The sequence below is a fragment of the Neomonachus schauinslandi genome, chromosome 9, assembly GCF_002201575.2.
Source record: "Neomonachus schauinslandi chromosome 9, ASM220157v2, whole genome shotgun sequence".
NCBI classification, from domain to species: Eukaryota; Metazoa; Chordata; class Mammalia; order Carnivora; family Phocidae; genus Neomonachus; species Neomonachus schauinslandi.
The window spans coordinates 28,126,967-28,148,474 of record NC_058411.1 but is presented as its reverse complement, the minus strand read 5'-3'; the positions used below and the strand labels follow the sequence as shown (position 1 = coordinate 28,148,474).

General features: G+C 47.6%; 1 protein-coding gene across 2 annotated transcripts in view; it reads right to left on the bottom strand.

Annotated features, from left to right (window-relative positions):
• Positions 1–322: 322 nt before the first annotated feature.
• ZFYVE1 (zinc finger FYVE-type containing 1) overlaps positions 323–21,508 on the bottom strand; it is a 57,920-nt gene continuing 36,734 nt past the window's right edge. The window contains exons 5-12 of one of the 2 annotated variants that reach the window (XM_021679762.1): positions 10,508–10,614; positions 8,403–8,511; positions 7,757–7,854; positions 7,544–7,661; positions 5,423–5,593; positions 4,506–4,686; positions 3,879–3,992; positions 323–1,923 (exon numbers count right to left, since the gene is read on the bottom strand). In XM_021679762.1, the coding sequence (XP_021535437.1) occupies positions 1,691–1,923; positions 3,879–3,992; positions 4,506–4,686; positions 5,423–5,593; positions 7,544–7,661; positions 7,757–7,854; positions 8,403–8,511; positions 10,508–10,614 (1,131 nt within the window). In that variant the 3' untranslated portion in view covers positions 323–1,690. The remainder of the gene's footprint in view (positions 1,924–3,878; positions 3,993–4,505; positions 4,687–5,422; positions 5,594–7,543; positions 7,662–7,756; positions 7,855–8,402; positions 8,512–10,507; positions 10,615–21,508) is intronic. The other variant, XM_044917893.1, reaches the window with a different exon arrangement.

Genomic DNA, 21,508 nt, shown 5'->3' with positions numbered 1-21,508 from the left:
CCATTAGTACCCTCTCTAAAGGACTAGCCACCAAGTTCCCTGTTAGCAAACAGCTGGAGGCGGCGATCTGTTTAAAAGCTGAGGGAAAACAGCCCGTCGTCGTGAGATGAAAACCCCTATCACAGTTCTGTGGTATTTAGCTCTGCTTTTTTCTAAGTTCTTATTAGAGTAATAGACTGAGATATTAAAGGTCAAATATTACCCCAGAAGCATGCCTCTCGCTTGGCTTCTGCTCTGAAAGCCACCAGCTACTTTCCTATCGACTAGAAAGAGGCCAGGTCTACTGAGGAGGTTAAAGGAAAGAGCACAGTCCATATTCAGCAGGAAGATTCCTTTATAATGGCGAATTTGAGAATACACAGTACGAGAGTAGGGCCTGAGTCACTGGGCCACGGGAGGCCGTAAGGACGCGGGTCCGAGGAGGACCAGCGCGTGCCGGGGCTCCCGTCACACTGACTCATGCCAGGACCGCCTGCCACGTCCCTCTCTGAAGCGCGGCCCACCCACCAGCTCTGTCAGGAACTACGTCGCACTTCATTCTTCATGTTTAGCCACTGAAGATAAAATCCTTCCCGATGACAGGGTTTCAACACAACAGTCTTTCCAGTCATGAGAGATGGATGTCCCGGCTCTTGGTGAGAAACAAAAGTTCACTTGACTTCTCTTGCAAGAACCAGAGAGAATTTTTTTAATGATCCGTTGAAATATTTATATATATTTAAAACAACTAACAGTCCATTCGGTGCGCTGTTTCCCTGGAAGATTCTCGTATCACCCCTCCAATAGCCAGAGGGGACATGTATCAGGGAACAAAGAATTAAGACACTTCAAAATAAGCAATAAAAATCCTAGTGCAACACTCAGAAGCAGATGGTGGGCTCGCAGGGGCGGAGGGGAAGGAAGCAGGTGCTCTATTTAGGAGCAGGGTGCGGCCTCTGGGAAAGCCAAGCGGACACAGAAGCATCACGAAGCAGGAAACCCCGCTGGGGAAGGCCCGTTTCCTCCCGTGCTCTCCCCAGTACTCGGGGCCGAGGACCCTACCGCCTACCCTCCACCCACGCCGGTGACCCGCACGCTAAGTTGGGCAGTCTCTGATGACTGACATCGGCCGAGGCCTAGAGTAGGGATCCAACCCCAGAGGGCCCCCGGAGATTCCTGTCGGGCCATTCCAAGCAAGAGGTACCTGGGAAAAAGGCAAGGAAAGGAGAGGCTTCAAAGGCTCACAGAGAAGAAGCAAAAGGTGACTAGCGACACAGTGGCTCTGTACCTGGCTCTGTTCTGTGGGGAAGACCTGCGGCCGCGGCCACCTTGTCCCCGTGCTGGGGACAGACTGTGCTAAGTCTTCAGAGCCAGCAGCAGCCTGAATATGCTCCACGTTCCCTTCAGATGTATCTACACGTATATTTGTATCTTTATTATTTTTGAGTGAAATAAACGCAACGGATTCAGGTTCATTCCCCTTTGCAGGAAGCTGCCCGGACCCCTGCGCTGAGGGGCTCACACCTTCGGGCCGGCCGCCAGGCTCGCCCCGGCTGGCCACCTGCCCCACCCCCACCCCAGGAGAGTGGCCCCAGGTGTAGAGGACACACACTGTGACAGGTGCCCAGCAGGAGGGCCGACCTCAATGAGACTTCTGTTTCTAACCCTGAGAACCTAAGGAATTGTGAAGGACGCGGAGAGGGAGCTGGGGTTAAAGGTCACCGGGCTTTTTATTGCAATTAAAGCAGACTCGGACAGGATGGTCCCAGCCTCGCGAGGGGACAGCCCGGCGGTCGTGGGAGCACTCATCACAGAAGCCCTGTCCGCAGGCCCGGCAGTGGTGCTTGGAAAGCTTGATGCTGAACTCCTTCCGGCAGCTGTGGCAGTGCAGGATCTCGTGGTCGGGCACCCAGTACGCCGGCCTGGCCGCGTCCTTCACCAGCCCTGCAGCGGGACAACAGCGAGGCCCCCCGGGCCAGGGGGCACCGTCAGGCTCTTCCCCGGCTCACAGCCCTGCCGCCCCCGCGCCCGCCTGCACGGCCACGCCGGCGCCCCTCACCTACGGAGCTTGTAAAACACGCATAGCCCTGGCCCGCGCCCCACACCATGCAGGTCAGACCCGGAGCTGCAGCCCAGGTGCTGAGATCTGCGCATCTACTGAGCTCACAGGTGATCCTGAAGCGCAGCTGCATCAAGCACCACCGGGGCCGGCCGCCCGGGTGGCTCAGTCATTAGGCGTCTGCCTTCGGCTCACGTCATGATCCGGGGGCCTGGGATCGAGCCCCACGTCGGGCTCCCTGCTCAGCGAGAAGCCTGCTTCTCCCTCTCTCTCCCTCTGCCTCTCCCCCTGCTTGTGCTTGCGCTCTCTCTCTAATAAATAAATAAATAAAATCTTTAAAAAAAATAACCACTGGAATAATGATAAAGAAGCCCAGACTCTGGGAGTCAGGATATCTCTTCATTCAAATCCCAGTTCCACTGAGCAGCTGCAGGATCAAGAGAGGTTACCTAACTTCTCAGGGCCTTGGCTTCCTCCTCTTCAACAACCCACATTCAAGAGCAGTTACGGGGATTACAAGAAATAACGTGACATGTCTGACACACTGGCCTGGGACCCAACAGCCAGTGGGCGCTGCGCAGGTGAGCCGTTCAGGGGCACAGGCGGCCGGCTCTCTGTGCCAAGGGCAGCCCCGCTTCTCCCAGGCAGCCGAGAGCAGATGCAACCTGAGCTTCAAGCCTGGGCAAATCTATTCCTACCAAATCTATTCCTTGAGTCAAAAGCTCATCATCTGCTCACCTTTGAGCCACAAGGACGGTAAATCAGATCCAAGTGATTTCTACCACCACCCACCCAGGAGCCTTCAGTCGCTCCCCTGCAATGGGCAGAAACACCCCAGGCCCAGCCAACCGTGCCCAAGCCTTCCACACACACACTGGAGGGTTTCCCTTCCCCTCCCTCTGACCCTCCTAGTTACAGGTACCCCTCACAACTGGAGGTGAATAAGGATCTTAAATCCTTAATGAGTAACAGCTTGGCTTGGCTGGTGTGGTCGATTAAAGACAGCCACAAACTGACACTCCTGCCCCCTCCCTCAAATCCAGGCAGGCTTTGTGACTACAAGAGTCTACGGCAGAGGAGTCTTCCGGGCCCAGACCTTCAAGACACTGGTGGCTTCTACCTCCTATCTCTTGGGATATTGGCTCTTAAGAGTCCTGAGCCCCCACGTAAGAAGTCCAACGACCCCTGGAGAAACCATGTAGAGAGGCCTGAAGAACACACGGAGATGCGGTCTACCAAGCCCAGCCTTCCAGGCAGTCCTGCCAAAGCGCCCAGCGTGTAAGCGAGGTTGGCTTGGCCCCTCGGGACACAGGCTGCCACACTGGACTATCAGGTGGCAACTCTAGGCAATGCCACCTAGACCAGAATAATTACCCTTCCTGACTCAAAGTTGTGAGACATGATAAAATGGTGTTATTTCGGGGCGCCTGGGAGGCTCAGTCGTTAAGCGTCTGCCTTCAGCTCGGGTCATGATCCCAGGGTCCTCGGATCAGGCCCCGCGTCGGGCTCCCTGCTCTGCGGGAAGCCCGCTTCTCCCTCTCCCACTCCCCCTGCTTGTGTTCCTGCTCTCACTGTGTCTCTCTCTGTCAAATAAAATAATTAAAAAAAAATGGCGGTTGTTTCAAGCCTTTACATTTTCAGGTAGTTTGTTATGCAGCAATGGATGGTGTAAGAGATGGCCTCCAGGATTAAACACGAAACCACTAAGGTTCAGCAGAAGCAAGCAAACGTAAATTTTCCGTCAACTCCTTGCTGCCCAGCTCAATCTAGGTCAGCAAGCCCGACACAGTGACAGCCCGGGGCACTCTGAAACCCCTCATCCCACACACACTACACCCACCTAGTGGTATGTCAATGGCTGTCACCACGGCTCCCAAAGTGCTCTGCACGGCCTCGCCCACCTTCCGAGCAATCAGCGTCCCGCCTTCATCGTCAGCCTGTGCCTCAGTCACATCTGTAGACAGTGAGAAAGGAAAAGCCGTCACCTCTTAGTCATTTCCCAAATGGGAAACTCGGGGCAACCGCAGAGCGCTTCTGGATTCTTCTCCCAGGATACCACTGTGCTTCCTGCCCTGCAGTGACCACAAGGGTCTGGGCTGTGAGGCAGGTCAGATCCTGACACCCAGTGAGCTCTGGTAGTCCTTGACCTCCACCCTCTGGAGCTGTTTTATAACCTTCCTCTCAGGGTAAGCCAGAAAGGTTCCAGGAGCAGGACCCAGAACCTTCTCCAGGAAGAAGACCCAGTCTAAGCCATGTCTGGTAAACACAGGACAGGGTGTACCCCCCACCCCCAGGACTCGCATCCCTAGGACTCTATGAACAAAGAGCTTAGAGGACGCCGGCCAGGGCCAGGCGGGCAGCTGCCGTCGTTAGGGTGACGGGGCTGGAACGGGGTGAGGCATGTGGGAGTCCACTGTGCAAGGAGAGAGGGCCCCCCCACCCCTGCAGCTCCTGGGCCCCACGTTACCTAACTGGACATTCCTGGCTTCATAGCAGGTGTCACACACCCGCACGGGCGCAGGGCCCCAGCCCCGCTCGGGCACGGGCCGGGTCTTGGACGAACAGCTGTCACAGAAGCCCTCCCCGCAGGCGCGGCAGTGATGCTTGGTGTCATTATCTTTGAACGACGTAGCGCACTTGTTGCAGCTCTGTTCCAAGCCCAAAACAAACAGAGGGGCAGGTATTATTCGTTTCTACCAGCTGAGAAAGCCAGCGAGACCCAGGCAGAGGACCCCAGGACCACTGAGAACGGCAGGACCCCAACAGCAGTAATGGAGAGAACCTGAGACCTCCAGTCACACAGAGCGCACCCACTGAAGCCCAGCTGTGACCCATTTTCTCCTGAGATGTGCCTGGAAAGCCACCTCAAATCTGGCTGGCTGAGTCACAGCATCCTCAGAAAGGACTCTGCTAAGTCTAGCAAGAAGACCAATGAGAATTCATTTTTTTTTCCGCGGCTTCTCAAAGGAGCCTTTGGGAAGGGGGTGAGGAGCAAGCTTCCTGTCCCAAAGTGTGTGGACCAAAGCTGGGGGCTCCCTTGCTGTGGGCAGAGATTTTTGCATCAAGCCACATGACCTCTAAATGCCCCTTTTACTCCAGATTCTGTTATCTACCACCTCAGACATCTGACCAATAAGAACTACCCCTTGGAGGCAAAGAAACTATAATCCACCAAAAAGAGTAACCGCAGAGTAAGACAAAGAGAAATCAATGGGCAAGAGAACATGGCTTCCTCACGTGCCCCCGCTTTCTAACACTCTGGGATCGAACCTGGCTGAAAGAGAAATCCCACGCCTCCCTCACAGAGGAAGCTTAGGACAGGGCAAAATGGCACCAGCAGAAGGGGCCACGCCAGGGATGCAGGGGCGTCCTGCCGCACCATACCAGGATCTGGGAGTTGGGCCTCCAGTACGCAGGGGCAATCTGGTCCGTCAGCCAGGAAGTCACAGCCTTGGTGGGCCCAAGGCTAAGCTCAGACACCGACTGAGCCATGAAGTTCATCCCGTCCAAGAGGCGCTGGGCAGCATTATTGTTGTCCTTCAGAAATCCATCAGTCTGAAATGAAAATGCAGGCTCCCATCATGCTCTGAGTGAAGGGAGTAAAGGCAAGGAGGGAGACGGGATCTCAGGTGAGTTGTACACTCATCAATGGCCAACTCAGAACCCACAAACTCCCTGGCAGAGAAGAGTGGGAACAGATCACGAATCCCTCCAGCTTCTAGGCAGTATCACACCCACCAGTCATTACTGACTTACTCCCTTCACGGCGACCATAAGACGTGGTGCACAACTGTTCAACTCAGGCCTTACCTGCCCATTAGCAAGATGCACAATCCAGGAGGTATTTGAGTAAAGATGGCACCTCCTTCAGGAAGCCCCCACCCCCACCCCAGGCTGGGTTAGGAGCCCTTCCTCTTGGCTTCCTCTAATACCTGTACATTGTTAAGAATCCTGTTTCCATGTGTAAAAACAGTACCTGTTTATGTATTTGACTCGCTATTAGACTGAGCTCTCTGAAAATAACCTACCTTTTTCATTCATGTATTTTTAAAGTATCAGGTTCAATTCTGGGCACAGAGTACTCAACCAATACTTGGGCTGACATAATGACTGAGTGAACGAACAGAAGGGGAGGGGCCTGTATCCCCTAATCCCAAGGACCATGACGAATGTGGACTAAAAGGGAACGATGATATCACTGCTTTCTTGGAACAGAACCATCTTACCATGGAGACAGCGGCATTCACAAGAAAAAACACAGGTCCAAAAACAAAAGACATTAGTCAGAAAAGGTGTAGTGAGAAAGTTATACTAGTCAAGGCCACATTAAGTCCTTGGGACAGGATGGCCCGGCCCATCGTGCCAAGAGGGTGGGCTCCAGAAATGAGACCATACCACAGGAACACATTTTGGTGGGACTGGAAACTGGAGAGAAGAACAAACAATAAGGAAATCTTTGGTTTTATGGGAGCTATAGGACCCCAGAAAGCTCAAGATGGCTCTGCAGGTAGGCCTGTGGGGCTGACCGGTACCTTGAGGAGTCACCCAGCAAGGGGAACAGCACCAAGTAAGGTAAGTCCCTTCGAGAAAATCACTCATCTTTTTTCAACAAAGAGACAAGGTTTGGGGTGTGTTGTGATTTACTGGTAAGAACGAGAGCACATCACTGCCTCCAAACAGATTCGTTTTTCCAATATCTTGAATTCAAAAGTCAAATTAAAAAATAGTAAGGGTCGATAGAAATCCCCCTTCTTAGAATATAGTGCAAGAGAATTTTCCAGAACAGAGGCTTTCACACATAAAGAATGTCACTATAGCATTTTGATAATAAAAAAAATCATAAACAGCATGAATGTTCAAAAAGAAGGGGATGGAGAATCAAACCAGAACATGCGACAGAATGTTCCAGTGACTACAAATGTGAATCATGAAAAGTGGAAGCAATGTGAAAGTAAAACGGAGGTATGAGAAAAAGCAGGTAAATAGCACGTAAATTTTTTTTTTTTTTTTTTTTTAAGATTTTATTTATTTGACAGAGAGAGACACAGCGAGAGAGGGAACACAAGCAGGGGGAGTGGGAGAGGGAGAAGCAGGCTTCCTGCCGAGCAGGGAGCCTGATGCGGGGCTTGATCCCAGGACCCTAGGATCATGACCTGAGCCGAAGGCAGGCGCTTAACGACTGAGCCACCCAGGCGCCCCAATAGCACGTAAATTATAACTGCATCTACACACACATGCATGTGGAAATGAGAATATGAAAAAATACCTTATTTGCTAAAGCAGTATAATAAGAGCTCAACATTTAGTTTATTTAAAGTTGTGCTTCTAATATTCAGGCAAGAAGAAATGAAAATAATTAAGGGTCTAGGACAAGAAAGGCTCTCCAGATCCTGCCTCCCTCAACCACCAAAATATTAAAATTCAAGGTGAACCTTAATTCTACACAAGTTCCATTCTCCACACACAGGAATAACTGAACGATACGAGAAATGAAGCAGCTCTTACCCCAGGCCACACGTGCACAATCTCTGTCCGGACCACCGTATCCACAGGATCCTGGTTCCCAAACCAGTACTGCCGGCTACGGTAGACCACGCCGCAGTTGGGACATTCGATCACATACCTACAAGCAGAGAGAAGAGATACTGTTACCGGGCCAGGTGCCTGGCAGACCGACACACCACAACCCTCAGCTACATCGTCGCCATTTAAACTCACCCAGACCAGGCATACTTTGCGAGACCCATCCAGGGGGAGTCCGTGGAAGCGGATGTCTTGGGCACTACGCTGACCTCCTTGCCTCTCTCATAGCACGCCTGAAACATGGAGCACTCCACCAGCTTCTTTTCTGTACACCAGACCCCCTGGCCCCTTCGTGTCCCTGGCCAGGCCCCTTCCCACAAACCATACCAGGGTTTGCAGACCCTGAGTTCAGCGCAGCAGGGGAAGGGTCGTTTCTCTAAAAAGGCCAGTGCCCTAAAAGATCATGAATTTAATGTGTACCCATCCCAGGCCCCAAAACGGAGCTGTAATTTATACCCGCCCCCGAAAATCCATTAGACTGGGTTCCTGCAGAGCACTCCCGCTCTGGAGAAGAATGAACAGTCAGTGTATATGCCCCTGGCATACAAAGCTCAACAGAATAAAGGGAAAACAGACTGGGAAATAAATCAGTAAATAAATAAATAAACCAAGGGGCCCCAGCAATGGAGGCATGGGAGTTCCGCTGGTTAGAGCTGGGGAGAAATCCCAGAGATAGTGGATTTGAACATCAAATACTTCGGGACGCAGCAAAGGGTGGCCCCTAGTCTTTCCCAAAAGCAGAGCAGGATCAGCAAGCCAGCTGCCAGAGCAGAGCACTCACCTTGCAGGTATAAACTCGGTTGTCATACTGGTGGGAGTATCTGCAGCGGCTCTTGGCTTCATGAGGGACTCCTTCTTTCCCATGATTCATGCTGTTCTTACATCCAGCCCTGAGTGAAGCCCAAAAGCTGACAGTGAGGTGGCTAAAGGAGACCCTGGCACTCACACGGGGGAGTGGGACCCTGAGCCGGAAGCAGGGTTATGAACTGGGCCCCGAATCCTGAGCACAGAGGGTGCCGTGTGTGTCTCAGAAATCCACACGCCTCTGATACGAGACTCAACAGCACGACGGAAGTGAGGCCACTATCATCCTTGTGTGCGGAGAAAGGAGAAGAGAGGGAGGACTCTCTTCCTGGAAAACCCACGCGGACGGCCCCACAGAAGGAATGGAGGAGCCGGAAGATGCCACCCTGACAGGTGATAAAACCTGAATGGCGCTCAGGAAACCCCAAAATCCAAAAAAGCACAAAATGGGAAGTTTAACGAGAACAGGCTGCCAAGATGTAAAACAAAAACCAACCTCCAAAATTTGGCAATGCATTAAAAGGAGGCTTAAGCTGAACAAGAAAACATTCCAAATGAACAGTAAGCTCTGCCATCCTGACAACGCAAAAACAAGAGAACAGGACTTTAGAATTTCACCATGATAGAAGGGAAAGTTCTGGAAACCCTGGTGAGGCTGTCAGAATGGAAAAGTGATGATCCAACAGAACCTAAGCCCCTCATGCTGGGCTATGGGGTAAACAAAAAGGAAGGTAAATCACTCTGGCAACTAACATCCCGCTTTCCTCTCCAACATAATCCTTAGCTCTCCCCAGACCAGACCATATAATCTAAAAGCAAATCCTTTTTACAGATTCAGAGCCAAGGTGGTGGCAGTTCAGTGCCCAGCAGGTAAACCTACATACAGGGTTCAATGCAGGAAGACCATTCACAACAAAAGGCTCAGGTCTCCTCCTCTAGAGGGATACACGTGGAGGATGTGGGGCAGTGGTCCTGATGGGAGTGAAGACAATTCAATGGTGAAGAGGATGGCGGGGTGGGGACCCAGAGACTGCGATCTCACCGACACATTGCATTTAAGTCCCCTGAGCTCCATCAGACAAGTCACCAGACTGTGATTTAATAGCCGTCAACAGCTCAAATTAATCCAGGGATCCTTAAAGTGTGGCCCCAATGAGCAACATCAGCATTACCTGGGAGCTTATCAGAAATGCAAATTCTCAGATCCTCTGTCAGACCTACTGAACCGGAAACTGGGGAGGCAAGGCCCAACGTATTTTAACATGTCTGTCAGGTTTTTCTGACGCATGATCAAATGTGAGAATCGAGGCTCCAAGGCCCCGGTAACAAAGTGCGGTCAACAGACGGGGCAGCACCACGTCACCCGGGAGCTTGTCAGAAATGCACAATCTCACCCAGGCCGCTGATGCAGAATTTGCATTCTAACAAAACCCCAAGGTGCTGCACACACAGATTACAGTTTGAGGAGCATTGCCCTAACTCAATGTTCTCAACACATCAGAATCATCTGAGGACCCTTTCAAACGCACCAACACGAAGGGCCCCACCCCAGCTCTGTTAAGTGAGCATCCTCGGAGGTGAGGCCCAGGCCTTGGTAACTTTGAAAGCTCCCTGGAGAATTCTAATGTGCTCTCAGAGTCTGCCCTCACAGTGAAAGGAATCAACCAGGACTGACACCTACTACAACAGAGCTTTGTACACACGAGGCTGGCAAATGTGAGTTAAGCAAGCGGAATGACTACAGTGAAAAGCCTTGGTAGGAGAAACGTAGAAAAACAAAGCAACCTAACGTTTTCTGTAGTAAAAACCTGCCCAAGCCAGAAGCCAGCCAATTTCATATCTAAACCAGTTCGGACTCGCCAGAGGACTCTTCATAGCCATGTATCCTAGAATCCCTTACAACCTCAAAGTGTGGTCCCCCGACCACCGGGATTCACCTGGGAACTTGTTGGAAATACACCTTCTCAGACCCCAACCCACCCTTAATTCAGAATCTGGAATTTAACCAGACCCTAGGGGACCTGCACGCACACTGAAGCTGAAGTCTGCGTCTCTTTGCCCAAAATGGCCAGCCTCACTTACCCACAGCTGAGGCACAAGGAGGAGCAGGTGAAGTATTCATCTGGGAAAAAGGAGCTGTGCGCCATCTGGTCATCAGGAATCTCACCGCTGAAGCGGTCACTCAGTGCCTGCCGAGGAGGGAAGGCGACACCATGAAGGCACTTGGCAGAGAGCCCCACGCTCTGGCTCTTACCGCTACTTGCCTTTCTAAGTTCCCCTCGTCACTTGCTTATTTCTTACAGTCTCCACTGCTGGAAGAGGCAACCCAATGACTTCTGCTCCTTACCTTCTTGGCCCAACCTGCACCCATCCTCGCCACAGGAAACCTCAGAAGAACCAGCCCATTCCCCTGGAGGTCAGAAGGAAGCCAGCAATGTTACTGTGCTCTCTTAATTACCCTGGAGGTTATAAACATCTCACACACTCAGTCTTTCACGCAAAACCACCACAAATCCTAATGCCCATTTCATCCTTTGAAGCTAGAACCAAGAAACGGAGACCTGAGAAGAGGCCTCGTCTTTAAGTCAGAGACAGGCAGAGCTGAGTGGTGAGCTGGGAGTTCCCTGGGCCTCTATCCCAGTTCTAACCACAGGCGCTCTTCTGGAGTTTACTAGGCCACAGAACTAGCTTGATGTAGAAAAAAAGTCATCAGCCAAAAAACAAGGAAGAATTATTGTAGTGTTTGGCAGCCTTTTATCAACAACAGTAACCTAAAACACAGCAAACGGCCAAAATAAATGCCAAGAAGAAAGATAAAGTATTTGCAAAAGCAAACTGAAAATTTTATGTTGAAAGGTAGCTTCCATGTCTGGTCCTCTGTTTTCACTCACTACTTTACACACAAAGCATCCTTCAAGCTGATTTCTTCCCCCCTGCCCCCCAGGCCCTTACTCATATGCAGTGGAGAAAAGTTATATAAATTCAAGAGAAATGGCCTTTTCAGACTTTAAAAATCATCATATGCATGCAGCTCCCAGCTTCCAAGTTTCAATCTCCCTTTCTGAGGCAGCCACGCACTATTCAGGGGGAAGAGAAAAGTGGCCTACAACAAAAAGACAAGATGTTACTTCCTTTTAAAAAGGCAAAAGAAAATTTAAGAGGAGGGGTGCCTGTGTGGCTCAGCCGGTTGGCTGTCTGCCTTCGGCTCAGGTCATGGTCCCAAGGTCCTGGGATCGAGCCCCACATCGGGCTCCCTGCTCAGTAGGGAGTCTGCTTCTCCCTCTGCCTCTGACTCTCCGCCTGCTGTGCTCTCTCTCTCTCAAATAAATAAAATCAAGAAAGAAAGAAAGGAAAGGAAAGGAAGGAAGGAAGAAAAAGAAAGAAAGAAAGAAAAGAAAAGAAAGAAAATTTAAGAGGAGATTTGGGAAAAGAGCAGATTAGGTTTTAAACCTAAGTTCTCAAGCTCTGAAGGGAATTTCACTTAATGGGAACTTGTTAAAGTTCCTTCTCCTTTTCTCAGTGAAATTGTTAATATCCCGAGTTGCGAACTCGAGTGCTGATAAAAGCACCTGAAGTCAATGTTGAGTCAGGTCAGGTGTAAGACAGGAGGAGTGGCAAGGAGTGTGTCAAAGTGAGGGTGTATGACTCACCCAGGCACGTTCAAACAGCTTCTGCGTGGATCACACTTGGGATCTGCCAGCCATGGCCGAGCAGGTCACAATCCTTGACTCAGACCAACAATAAAGGTCTGACAAGTAATATATATAAGTCCTGTCCTCTTAGGGGTATTTTGTGAGGAGTAACCTAGGAAAACACTGAGCTTTGAGAGAGAGAGGATACAAATGAATATACAGATGAATATTAATAATAATCAAAAGCAGAATCACTCACTAGCCTACACTGCTCTCCTCTGTCCTTTTTTATTCTTTTAAGATTTTATTTATTTATTTGAGAGAGACACAGTGAGAGAGGGAACCCAAGCAGGGGGAGTGGGAGAGGGAGAAGGAGGCTTCCCGCTGAGGAGGGAGCCCGATGCGGGACTCAATCCCAGGACCCTGGGATCATGACCCAAGCCAAAGGCAGATGCTTAAGGACTGAGCCACCTAGGCGCCCCTTCTTTTTTTTTTTTTTAAGATTTATTTACGTGAGAGAGAGCACACGCGCAAGGGTGGGTGTGGAGGGGCAGAGGGTAAGGGAGAGAGCGAAACTCAAGCAGATTTGGCGCTAAGCTCGGAGCCCCATGCGGGGCCCGATCTCACGACCCTGAGATAAGACCTGAGCTGAAACCAAAAGTTGGAAGCTTTAACATACTGTGCCACCCAGGTGCCCCTATCCTACTTCTAAATAACCTATCCTATCAGGATTTTTTTTGGTCTCACCTCTTCCACGAAGCCTTCCCAACCACTCTAGACATACCACACTCTGCCTTCTCTGAACACCAGTTATATTCAATACCTGAGGTACATATTGAGTAACTGGGCGATGATGCAAAGTTATGGCCCAGTTGCATGGATATTACCTCCCAGACAAGATCACACATGCTACGAAAGTCGTTTCCTACCTTTGTATCCTCCACTGCTCCTAGCGAAGCAGCGAACCTAACAGGTTCTCAACTAGGACCTCTGGAATGAAGTGGTCCAGCACCAACCCCCATGTGCACACCAACCCCGCCCTCCCCTCCTCACCTTGGCCCTGCCTCTGTGCCAGGCTTCATCCCATGCCCACAGACTCTCAAATTTAAGGCTAGGGGCGCCTGGGTGGCTCAGTCGTTAAGTGTCTGCCTTCAGCTCAGGTCATGATCCCAGGGTCCTGGGATCGAGCCCCACATCAGGCTCCCCACTCAGCGGGAAACCTGCTTCTCCCTCTCCCACTCCCCCTGCTTGTGTTCCCTCTCCCGCTGTGTCTCTCTGTCAAATAAATAAATAAAATCTTTAAAAAAAAAAATTTAAGGCTAGCTGCTCCCTGATTGGCCAAATTACTGAGAACTCTTAAGGCTGTATTTCTCAAATAGGTAGGTGCATAGCTGTCCGGGACTGGCTGGTGCGAAAATAGAGCATTATCTTCCTAATGCATCAATTTACTGAAAGATTGGGGGAGGAAGTTTGATAGAGATAAAGCAGACATGGGTAGAGTATGAAACTGAATGGACAATCTGCATAAACAAAACATAAGGGGCGCCTGGGTGGCTCAGTCGTTAAGCATCTGCCTTCAGCTCAGGTCATGATCCCAAAGTTCTGGGATCGAGCGCCGCATCGGGCTCCCTGCTCTGCAGGAAGCCTGCTCCTCTCTCTCCCACTCCCCCTGCTTGTGTTCCCTCTCTCGCTGTGTGTCTCTGTCAAATAAATAAATAAAATCTTAAATAAATAAATAAGACACCCCCCCGCCCCAGTCATTTCAGCTTGTCACTGGTGGGTCTGCACCCTCTGTGCTTCTATCTCCTCATCTATAACAAGCAACTGCTAGGAGTACCTTCCTCAGTAGGCATCTTCACAGATTACACGGTCAAGACCAATGGAACTTACAAATGAAGAGCACGTGGCATAAATTAAGAGCTCAAAACATTCACTGCCATTATTAACCATTTTTATTGCTTTTTTTTATGCTGATAATTTTCTTATTTTCTTCCTTAGATACCCTCCTACCTAACCCAGGTAATGCAAGGGATCTCTCTCCTTTCCATCCTTTCCATGATAGCTCACTGGTCTTCATAGCTGCTTGCATTTGCTGGTGAACATTTTACTTTATTATTTTAATAAGTTCTACACCCAACATGGGGCTTGAACTCAGTGGGCGAATATTTAGCTGCAAAAAGATACTTGTGTATCAGGGTGCCTGGGTGGCACAGTCAGTTAAGTGTCCTACTCTTGGTTTAGGCTCAGGGCATGATGTCAGGGTCATGAGATCAAGCCCCATGTGGGGCTCCACACTCAGCGCAGAGTCTGCTTAAGATTCTCTCTCCCTCTCCCTCTGCCCCTCCCATCTGTGTGTGAACACACTCTCGCTCTCTAAAAATAAATAAATCTTGGGACACCTGGGTGGCTCAGTCAGATAAGTGTCTGCCTTTGGCTCAGGTCATGATCCCAGAGTCCTGGGACTGAGTCCATCATCGGGCTCCCTGCTCAGTGGGGAGCCTGCTTCTCCCTCTGCCTGCCACTCCCCCTGCTTGTGTGCGTGCAAGCTCTCTCTCTCTGACAAATAAATAAATCTTTAAAAAAATAAAAATAATTGCTTCTCGGCCTTTTGGCTAAGATCAAATGTAAAAAAATAAAAATAGGGCACCTGGGTGGCTCAGATGGTTAAGCATCTGCCTTTGGCTCAGGTCATGATCTCAGGGTCCTGGGATCAAGTCCCATGTCGGGCTCCCTGGTCAGTGGGGAGCCTGCTTCTCCCTCTGCCTCTGCCTCTCTCTCATGAATAAATAAATAAAATCTTAAAAAAATAAAAAAAGGGCGCCTGGGTGGCTCAGTCATTAAGTGTCTGCCTTCGGCTCAGGTCATGATCCCGGGGTCCTGGGATCAAGCCCCACATCGGGCTCCCTGCTCGGCGGGAAGCCTGCTTCTCCCTCTCCCGCTCCCCCTGCTTGTGTTCCCTCTCTCACTGTGCCTCTCTCTGTCAAATAAATAAATAAAATCTTTTAAAAAATTAATTAATTAATTAATTTAAAAAAATGGGCGTCTGGGTGGCTCAGTCGTTAAGCGTCTGCCTTCAGCCCAGGTCATGATCCCAGGACCCTGGGATCCCTGATCAGTGGGAAGCCTGCTTCTCCCTCTGCCACTCCCCCTGCTTGTGTTCCCTCTCTCGCTGTGTCTTTCTCTGTCAAATAAATAAATAAAATCTTTAAAAAAACAAATAAATAAAAATATTTTTTTAAAAAGATGCTTGTGTATCTAATGGCGGAACAGAGGAAGGAAAAAAAAGAGATCACTAAGGAATGTAAAAGCTACTAAAGAGGTATAGGGGAAACCAAAAAAATATTTTTAGCCCCAGGGTTTTTTCTTTTAAACAGGTAACTGGAAGGATAACCTAAGTACTAGTTGCCCTTAGGGAACATATCAAATCTGGCATGAGTCCACCAGCTGGGCTGAATTCAGGGGCGATGGCACTCCCCAGCAAATATACAACTGCAGCCGAGTAACCATGACAGCACGAGGTTCTTTCTGTTCCAAGTGGCCTGGCTCACTTCTCTGAAGGTTCTCCAGAAAAATGGCAGCAAGGATCTCAAAGCTTGGCATGGAACAACCTGCAGGCTGATTTCCATGGGGCATGTGCCCACAGAACCTCCACTGTCACCTGCCCTAGACAAATTAACTGCTGGCTTATGCTGCCCAGGGCAGCCATAATCTCTTATGACATCAGAAAGAGAAGAACTCCCAGGCTAACCAGCCTCCTCACTCAGACACTGGTCACCCGACCTCTCACCCGCTGGGTAACACGATAAGCATCTCACCTCCCTCACAAGTCAATGAAGAGCTGGCAGCTGGTAATGAATCAGACCCTAACAAACTTCAGGAGGACTGACATCAATCAAGAGTAGGGGAATGTAACAGTAGAACTGTTTACAAAAAAATCCTGATGTTAGTGTGTTTTAGACACAAGGGTAAAGAGAAACTATCCTCCTTCTTCTATAGCCTGATTGTTCCTTTCCAATGTAGACACTGCCACCTAATCCACATATTTGTCTTTCAAAAATTCCAAATCTCAGGGGCACCTGGCTGGCTCAATCAGTAAAGCATGGACTCTTGATCTCAGGGTATGGGTTCGAGCCCAATGTTAGGTGTAGAGATTACTTAAGAATAAAATATTTTAAGAAAAAAAAAATTCCAAACCTCCCATCATTCCAGGTTTTCTTGGGCTCTCCTCCTCCTGAGGCCCCAAGCTGTTAGAGGAAGGCAGGGAGACCTCTCCTGAGAAAGCTAGGGAAAGCATTTGAGGCAACTCTAGAAAAGGTTGCCTGGAGACCAGATGATCTTGAACTTTAGTCACCTTGGCAACAGTATGGCCCTTTCTATTGAATCTGTAAGGTTTAGTCCCAGTCATCAAAGGCTAGCAGGGAATTTTCTGATTCAAAATGGAGACTCTTACGTAATCACTGATGCCACCTCTCCCCACAAAATATAATAACTTATATAAATAGATACTTCCTGATGTGACAGAATTGGAAAGTCGGAGTTTCTACACTTAGAGATCAGAGGCTAAAAAAGGTATTATATAAAACCTATACAAATTCAACTATAAAATGGTTCTCTCACGTATTCAGAACTGTAAATACAGACAACAGTTAATTCAATATCAATTCCCTTATTCAATAGAAAACTAAGCAGCTATCTTTAAACAGATTTACTTGCTCAGTGAGGGTATACTCTACTGGTAGATGTCTGAGCTATTGCTCCCATGGAACCTGAGCAAAGCACTGAGTGGTCAAGAAGTGGGAAATAATCCTGCTAGAAAAGAGGGATTGGAGCCTGGACCACACCGTGGCCAATTGGCAGAAGAACGATCCGGTCAGTATGATACACCAGGAAACAACTGAGCAGGCCACTAGAGAAGAGGCCTGCAGACCTCTCTCCTGCACACATTCTGCAAACTCTTCCCTCCTCATCATCACATTTCCTATTCAATAATGAACATGAAAAGTAGCACTTGGGCTCCCTCTGAATCCAACAATGCTATATGAATCAGGTGGAACCTCATAAATAAGATACAGCTAATAACTTTTTAACATATACTAATGGCATTAAGAATGCGGTATTTTTTTTTTAAGATTTTATTTATTTGAGACAGAGAACAGAGGCAGAGGGAGAGGGAGAAGCAGGCTCCCCGCTGAGCAGGGAGCCCAATGTGGGGCTCGATCCCAGAACCCTGAGATCATTACCTGAGCGCAAAGCAGACACTCAACTGACTGAGCCCCAAGAATACGGTATGTTTTATGTAGTACTATAGAAAGATGACCAAGATGCATAATAAAGCGAAAAAAAGCAAGCTGTAGAACAGTAGGAATCATATGATCCCATTTAGGGAGAAAATATATACATCACATACATATACTTATGTATGCACTTATGTAGGACTAAAAATTTCTAGAGGCATATACAAGTATTAACAATGGTTACGATGGGGGTGGGGAGGGACCTTAACTTGAACCTTACACATTTCTGTACTATTTGAATTGTTTATCATGAACACATATTGCTTTTAGAAATTAAGGAATGACTTTTTAAACATTAAAATAACCAAACAAATACAATTTATGGGAATATCCTTTCAAGAGGCAACTGGCAATATGTTTCGGGAACCTTTAAAGATGGCTGCACCCTCTGACCTTCTTAGAAGTAGAATAACTATTGAGAAGAAATATATAGCACTGGGTTAAAAGCACAGACTTGGTAGCCAGACTAGCTGGTTCAAATTCTCCACCACTTACTAAGTGAGTCATATTAGGCAAATTAATTAACTTCTCTGTGCCTCCACGTCTTTACCTCATCGAGCTGGCACAAGCATGAAGTGAATTTCACTCCATGTGCAGTGCAGAGCATGGTACATCATAAGCATTCCAACATCAGTCCAAAATAGTACTAGGAGCTGTAATTGATCCTAAGGAAATAGGCAAAATGTGGCCCATTCCTTTAAATACATGGAAACTGTAAGCAGGAAAAAATGAAAACCACTACTAAAACAAGGGCAAAATTAAATGTAAAAAATGATCCATCCATATAAAAAGCAGACAGCTACTTTAAAGACATATTTTCATAAAACATTTAATGGTGTGGGGAAAAAATACTAGGCTTCAATGTTCCATGAGAAAAGCGAGTATGTAACTGCACATACATACACTATGACCCCAATTCTCTCTTTAGTAGCAAGGGGCGCCTGGGTGGCTCCGTCGGTTAAGCGTCTGCCTTCGACTCAGGTCATGATCCCAGGGTCCTGGGTTGGAGCCCCCCTGCTCAGTGGGGAGCCTGCTTCTCCCTCTCCCGCTCCCCCTGCTTGTACGCTCACTCTGTCAAATAAATATATAAAATCTTCTTTAAAAATTAAAATACAAATAAAATTAAGTAGAAAGGATCACTTAACACCATTTATTTATCCATTTTTTACACAAAAATACATTGCCATTACAAAGAAAGCTGCTATTCACATCCTCATAAAGGTCTCCCTGTTTTCCAGTGGAAGAGTTTCTCTAAGGCAAATTCCTAGAAGTGATTTGGCTAGAATATATATTATGCATCTCTTCACCTACACTAGGTATTTCTGAATGACATTTCAAAGTGGTTGTACTGAGTTGAACTTCAAATGGCAGTCTGTAAGAGTTTACATCGCTTCACATCCTTTTTAAAATTTTATTGCCAGACTTATCAGTGTCTGCCCTCCTAATGTTGTGGTTTTCATTTGCATTTCTTTGATTGCTAGAGAGTTGAGATTTCTTCATTTGTGCATCACAGTTGATTGACACTCCTGAGGCTAGAAGTACGGAAGTGTTTAATAGAGGAACTTCTATAGGATTTAGAGGGATGATGCCTTTTTGATCACCTCTTAGGTGATTTGTCTCTCCATTTTCCCAAAAGCTTATATACTTTTTCCTGACCATATTCCTGTATATTTTATCTAAAATAAAGAGAAAATCATATTGAAAAAAAAATTACATTTATCATATTAGAACATAGCCCTGGCCTTCACAAAGTGTTTTTACTCAGTGAGTTAGTGAGGAATTGGACAAGGCTAAAAATACCAGAAAGAGAAAGAAAACACTGGGAGAAGCTGGAAGCCAAACAAATTAGTCTGACATTGATAATTTATCTGTTTATGCCCATCCCCACTCTTCTGTTCCAAAAAGAATTCAAGGTTCCTTGTAGAAATAAATACAATGTAAAGCCAAATAAAATCAATGAAGAAAAGACAGCCATTCTATTATACATTGCTATGAACTATGAAAACTTCAGTTAGTGTGTCTTAACGCTATAAAAACTCTAGTGGGTCAATTTGCCTAATGCAGACCTTACAAGTAGCTTTCTATAGAACGATAATCGGAAAATTAACAAACTTCTAATTTAAAGAAGAGATTAAAAGCAAAACAACAACCAAAAAAGATAAAATCAAATTTTTCAAGGATTTCAGTAAGTTGCAAGCACCCCACAATTCCCTGGGGAGAGCCAAAAACACGTGAGTTTTGAAACCGATAACTCCTTCCCACGGACAGAAGCAGCAGGTCCCACATCCCAGTCTCTGCCCCAGAGAACAGAACTAAATATAGGGTCCAGGTGAAACTCTTCGGACACCAGTTACCACGAATCATTACAACTCCAGCTGACCAGGCTCAGTGTATTTACAGAAAACTTCATGACTCATACCACCTCATACGCATAGTGTAACTATTTTCTCAAAATTGCCTAACAAACTGGCCTGGAGTAGGACATCCAAGTCCCCTGAGGGTAAAATCCCTGAGCATTAATTACTGCTTACAGCAGTCAGTGTCCCTGACAGTCTAATTTAAACATTAAGCTGGGTTAGCTTAGAGAAAACCTAAGGAACTCTAGAACCCAGCCATTGGCCTCATCATTAAAATTTATACTGATCAGATTCACAGCCCTTTGTATACCACAGTATGGCCTAAGCCTCTCTTGAGGATGTTTTCAATACCTGAGTGTAATCCTCCACTGTGACTACCCTTAAGCCATTTCAAGGACATTCACCAGTACATCTAAGTAGACCTTAACCTCAAATCTAATTAGAAGTATCTATTTCATGAATTATTCAAATACAATCTTTTTCACAGTTTTTTCCTTAATATTCTCCACACTAACACGTACTGAACATTTACTATATACCACGTACTTTGTTTCTTCAAGTGTGCTGTTCTATTTGATCCTCAGCTCAACTTCATTAGGAACATTCTTTTATTATTCCTATTTTACAGATGAGGAAAATGGTTTGAAGAAGTACTAGGAGGACAAAGGTTATTGTCTATCTTGTTCTCCACTGTACTTCCAGCACCTCAAACTCTACCTGGCACATGGATGCACTCTTTTATTTGTTGAATGAATGAACCAACAAAGTAAGTTGCCAAGACCAAGCCACTGGTAAGTAGAACTGGGATTCCAACACAAGTCTGTCTGACTCCAGAACCCAAGCTTTTAACCACTGTCTTTAGTCCGTTGAGGCTGCTAAAACAAAATATCACAGACTGGATAGCTTCTAAACAACAGAAATGTATTTCTCACAAATCTGGAAGCTGGAAGCCTAAGATCTGGATGCCAGCAAGGTCAGGTTCTGGTGAGGACCTGCCTCCGTGGTTTGCAGATGGTGCCTCTGTACTGTATCCTGCTTGGTGGACGGGGCAAGGGAGCTCTCTGGCGCTTCTTTCCAAGGGCATTAATCTCATTCGTGAGGGCTCCATCCTCATGACCCAATCACCTCCCAAAGGCCCACTGATATCATCACTTTGGGCATTAGGGTTTCAACATATGAATTTTGGGAGGACACAAACATCCGGCCTAAAGCAACCACAATGCAAAAACCACAAACTTTGCTTAAAGGGTAACTTTTCATTTTGAGGGGCGCCTGGGTGGCTCAATCAGTTAAGCATCTGCCTTTGGCTCGGGTCATGGTCCCAGGGTCCTGGGATCAAGCCCCACATCGGGTCCCTGCTCAGTGAGAAGCCTGCTTCTCCCTCTCCCTCTGCTGCTCCCCCTGCCTGTGCTCTCTCTCTCTCTCAAATAAATAAAATCTTAAAAAAAAAAAAAAACAACTTTTCCTTTTGATATAATTTCAAACTTGTAGAAGAGTTGCAAGAATGGTACAAGGAACTCTGATCTGCAATTTACCCAGATTCACAAACTGTCTACATTGTATCCCACTACAAACCTTTTAAAAACTCAATGGACTGAGCAAATCCGCATATGCCCAAAGTCTGTTCCTGTGTACACCAGAGCCTGCCTCATCTTTCTCCTATCCCTTCCTTACTATCCCTCCCAGCCCCAGTCTCTATCCCCTAGTCCTCAGGGCATCCTCATATCCCTAGCTCCAATTCTGCCAACATTTCCCAGCCTCTCTCCAGATCCCACCCACCCAGCACTGCCCCAAAGGCCC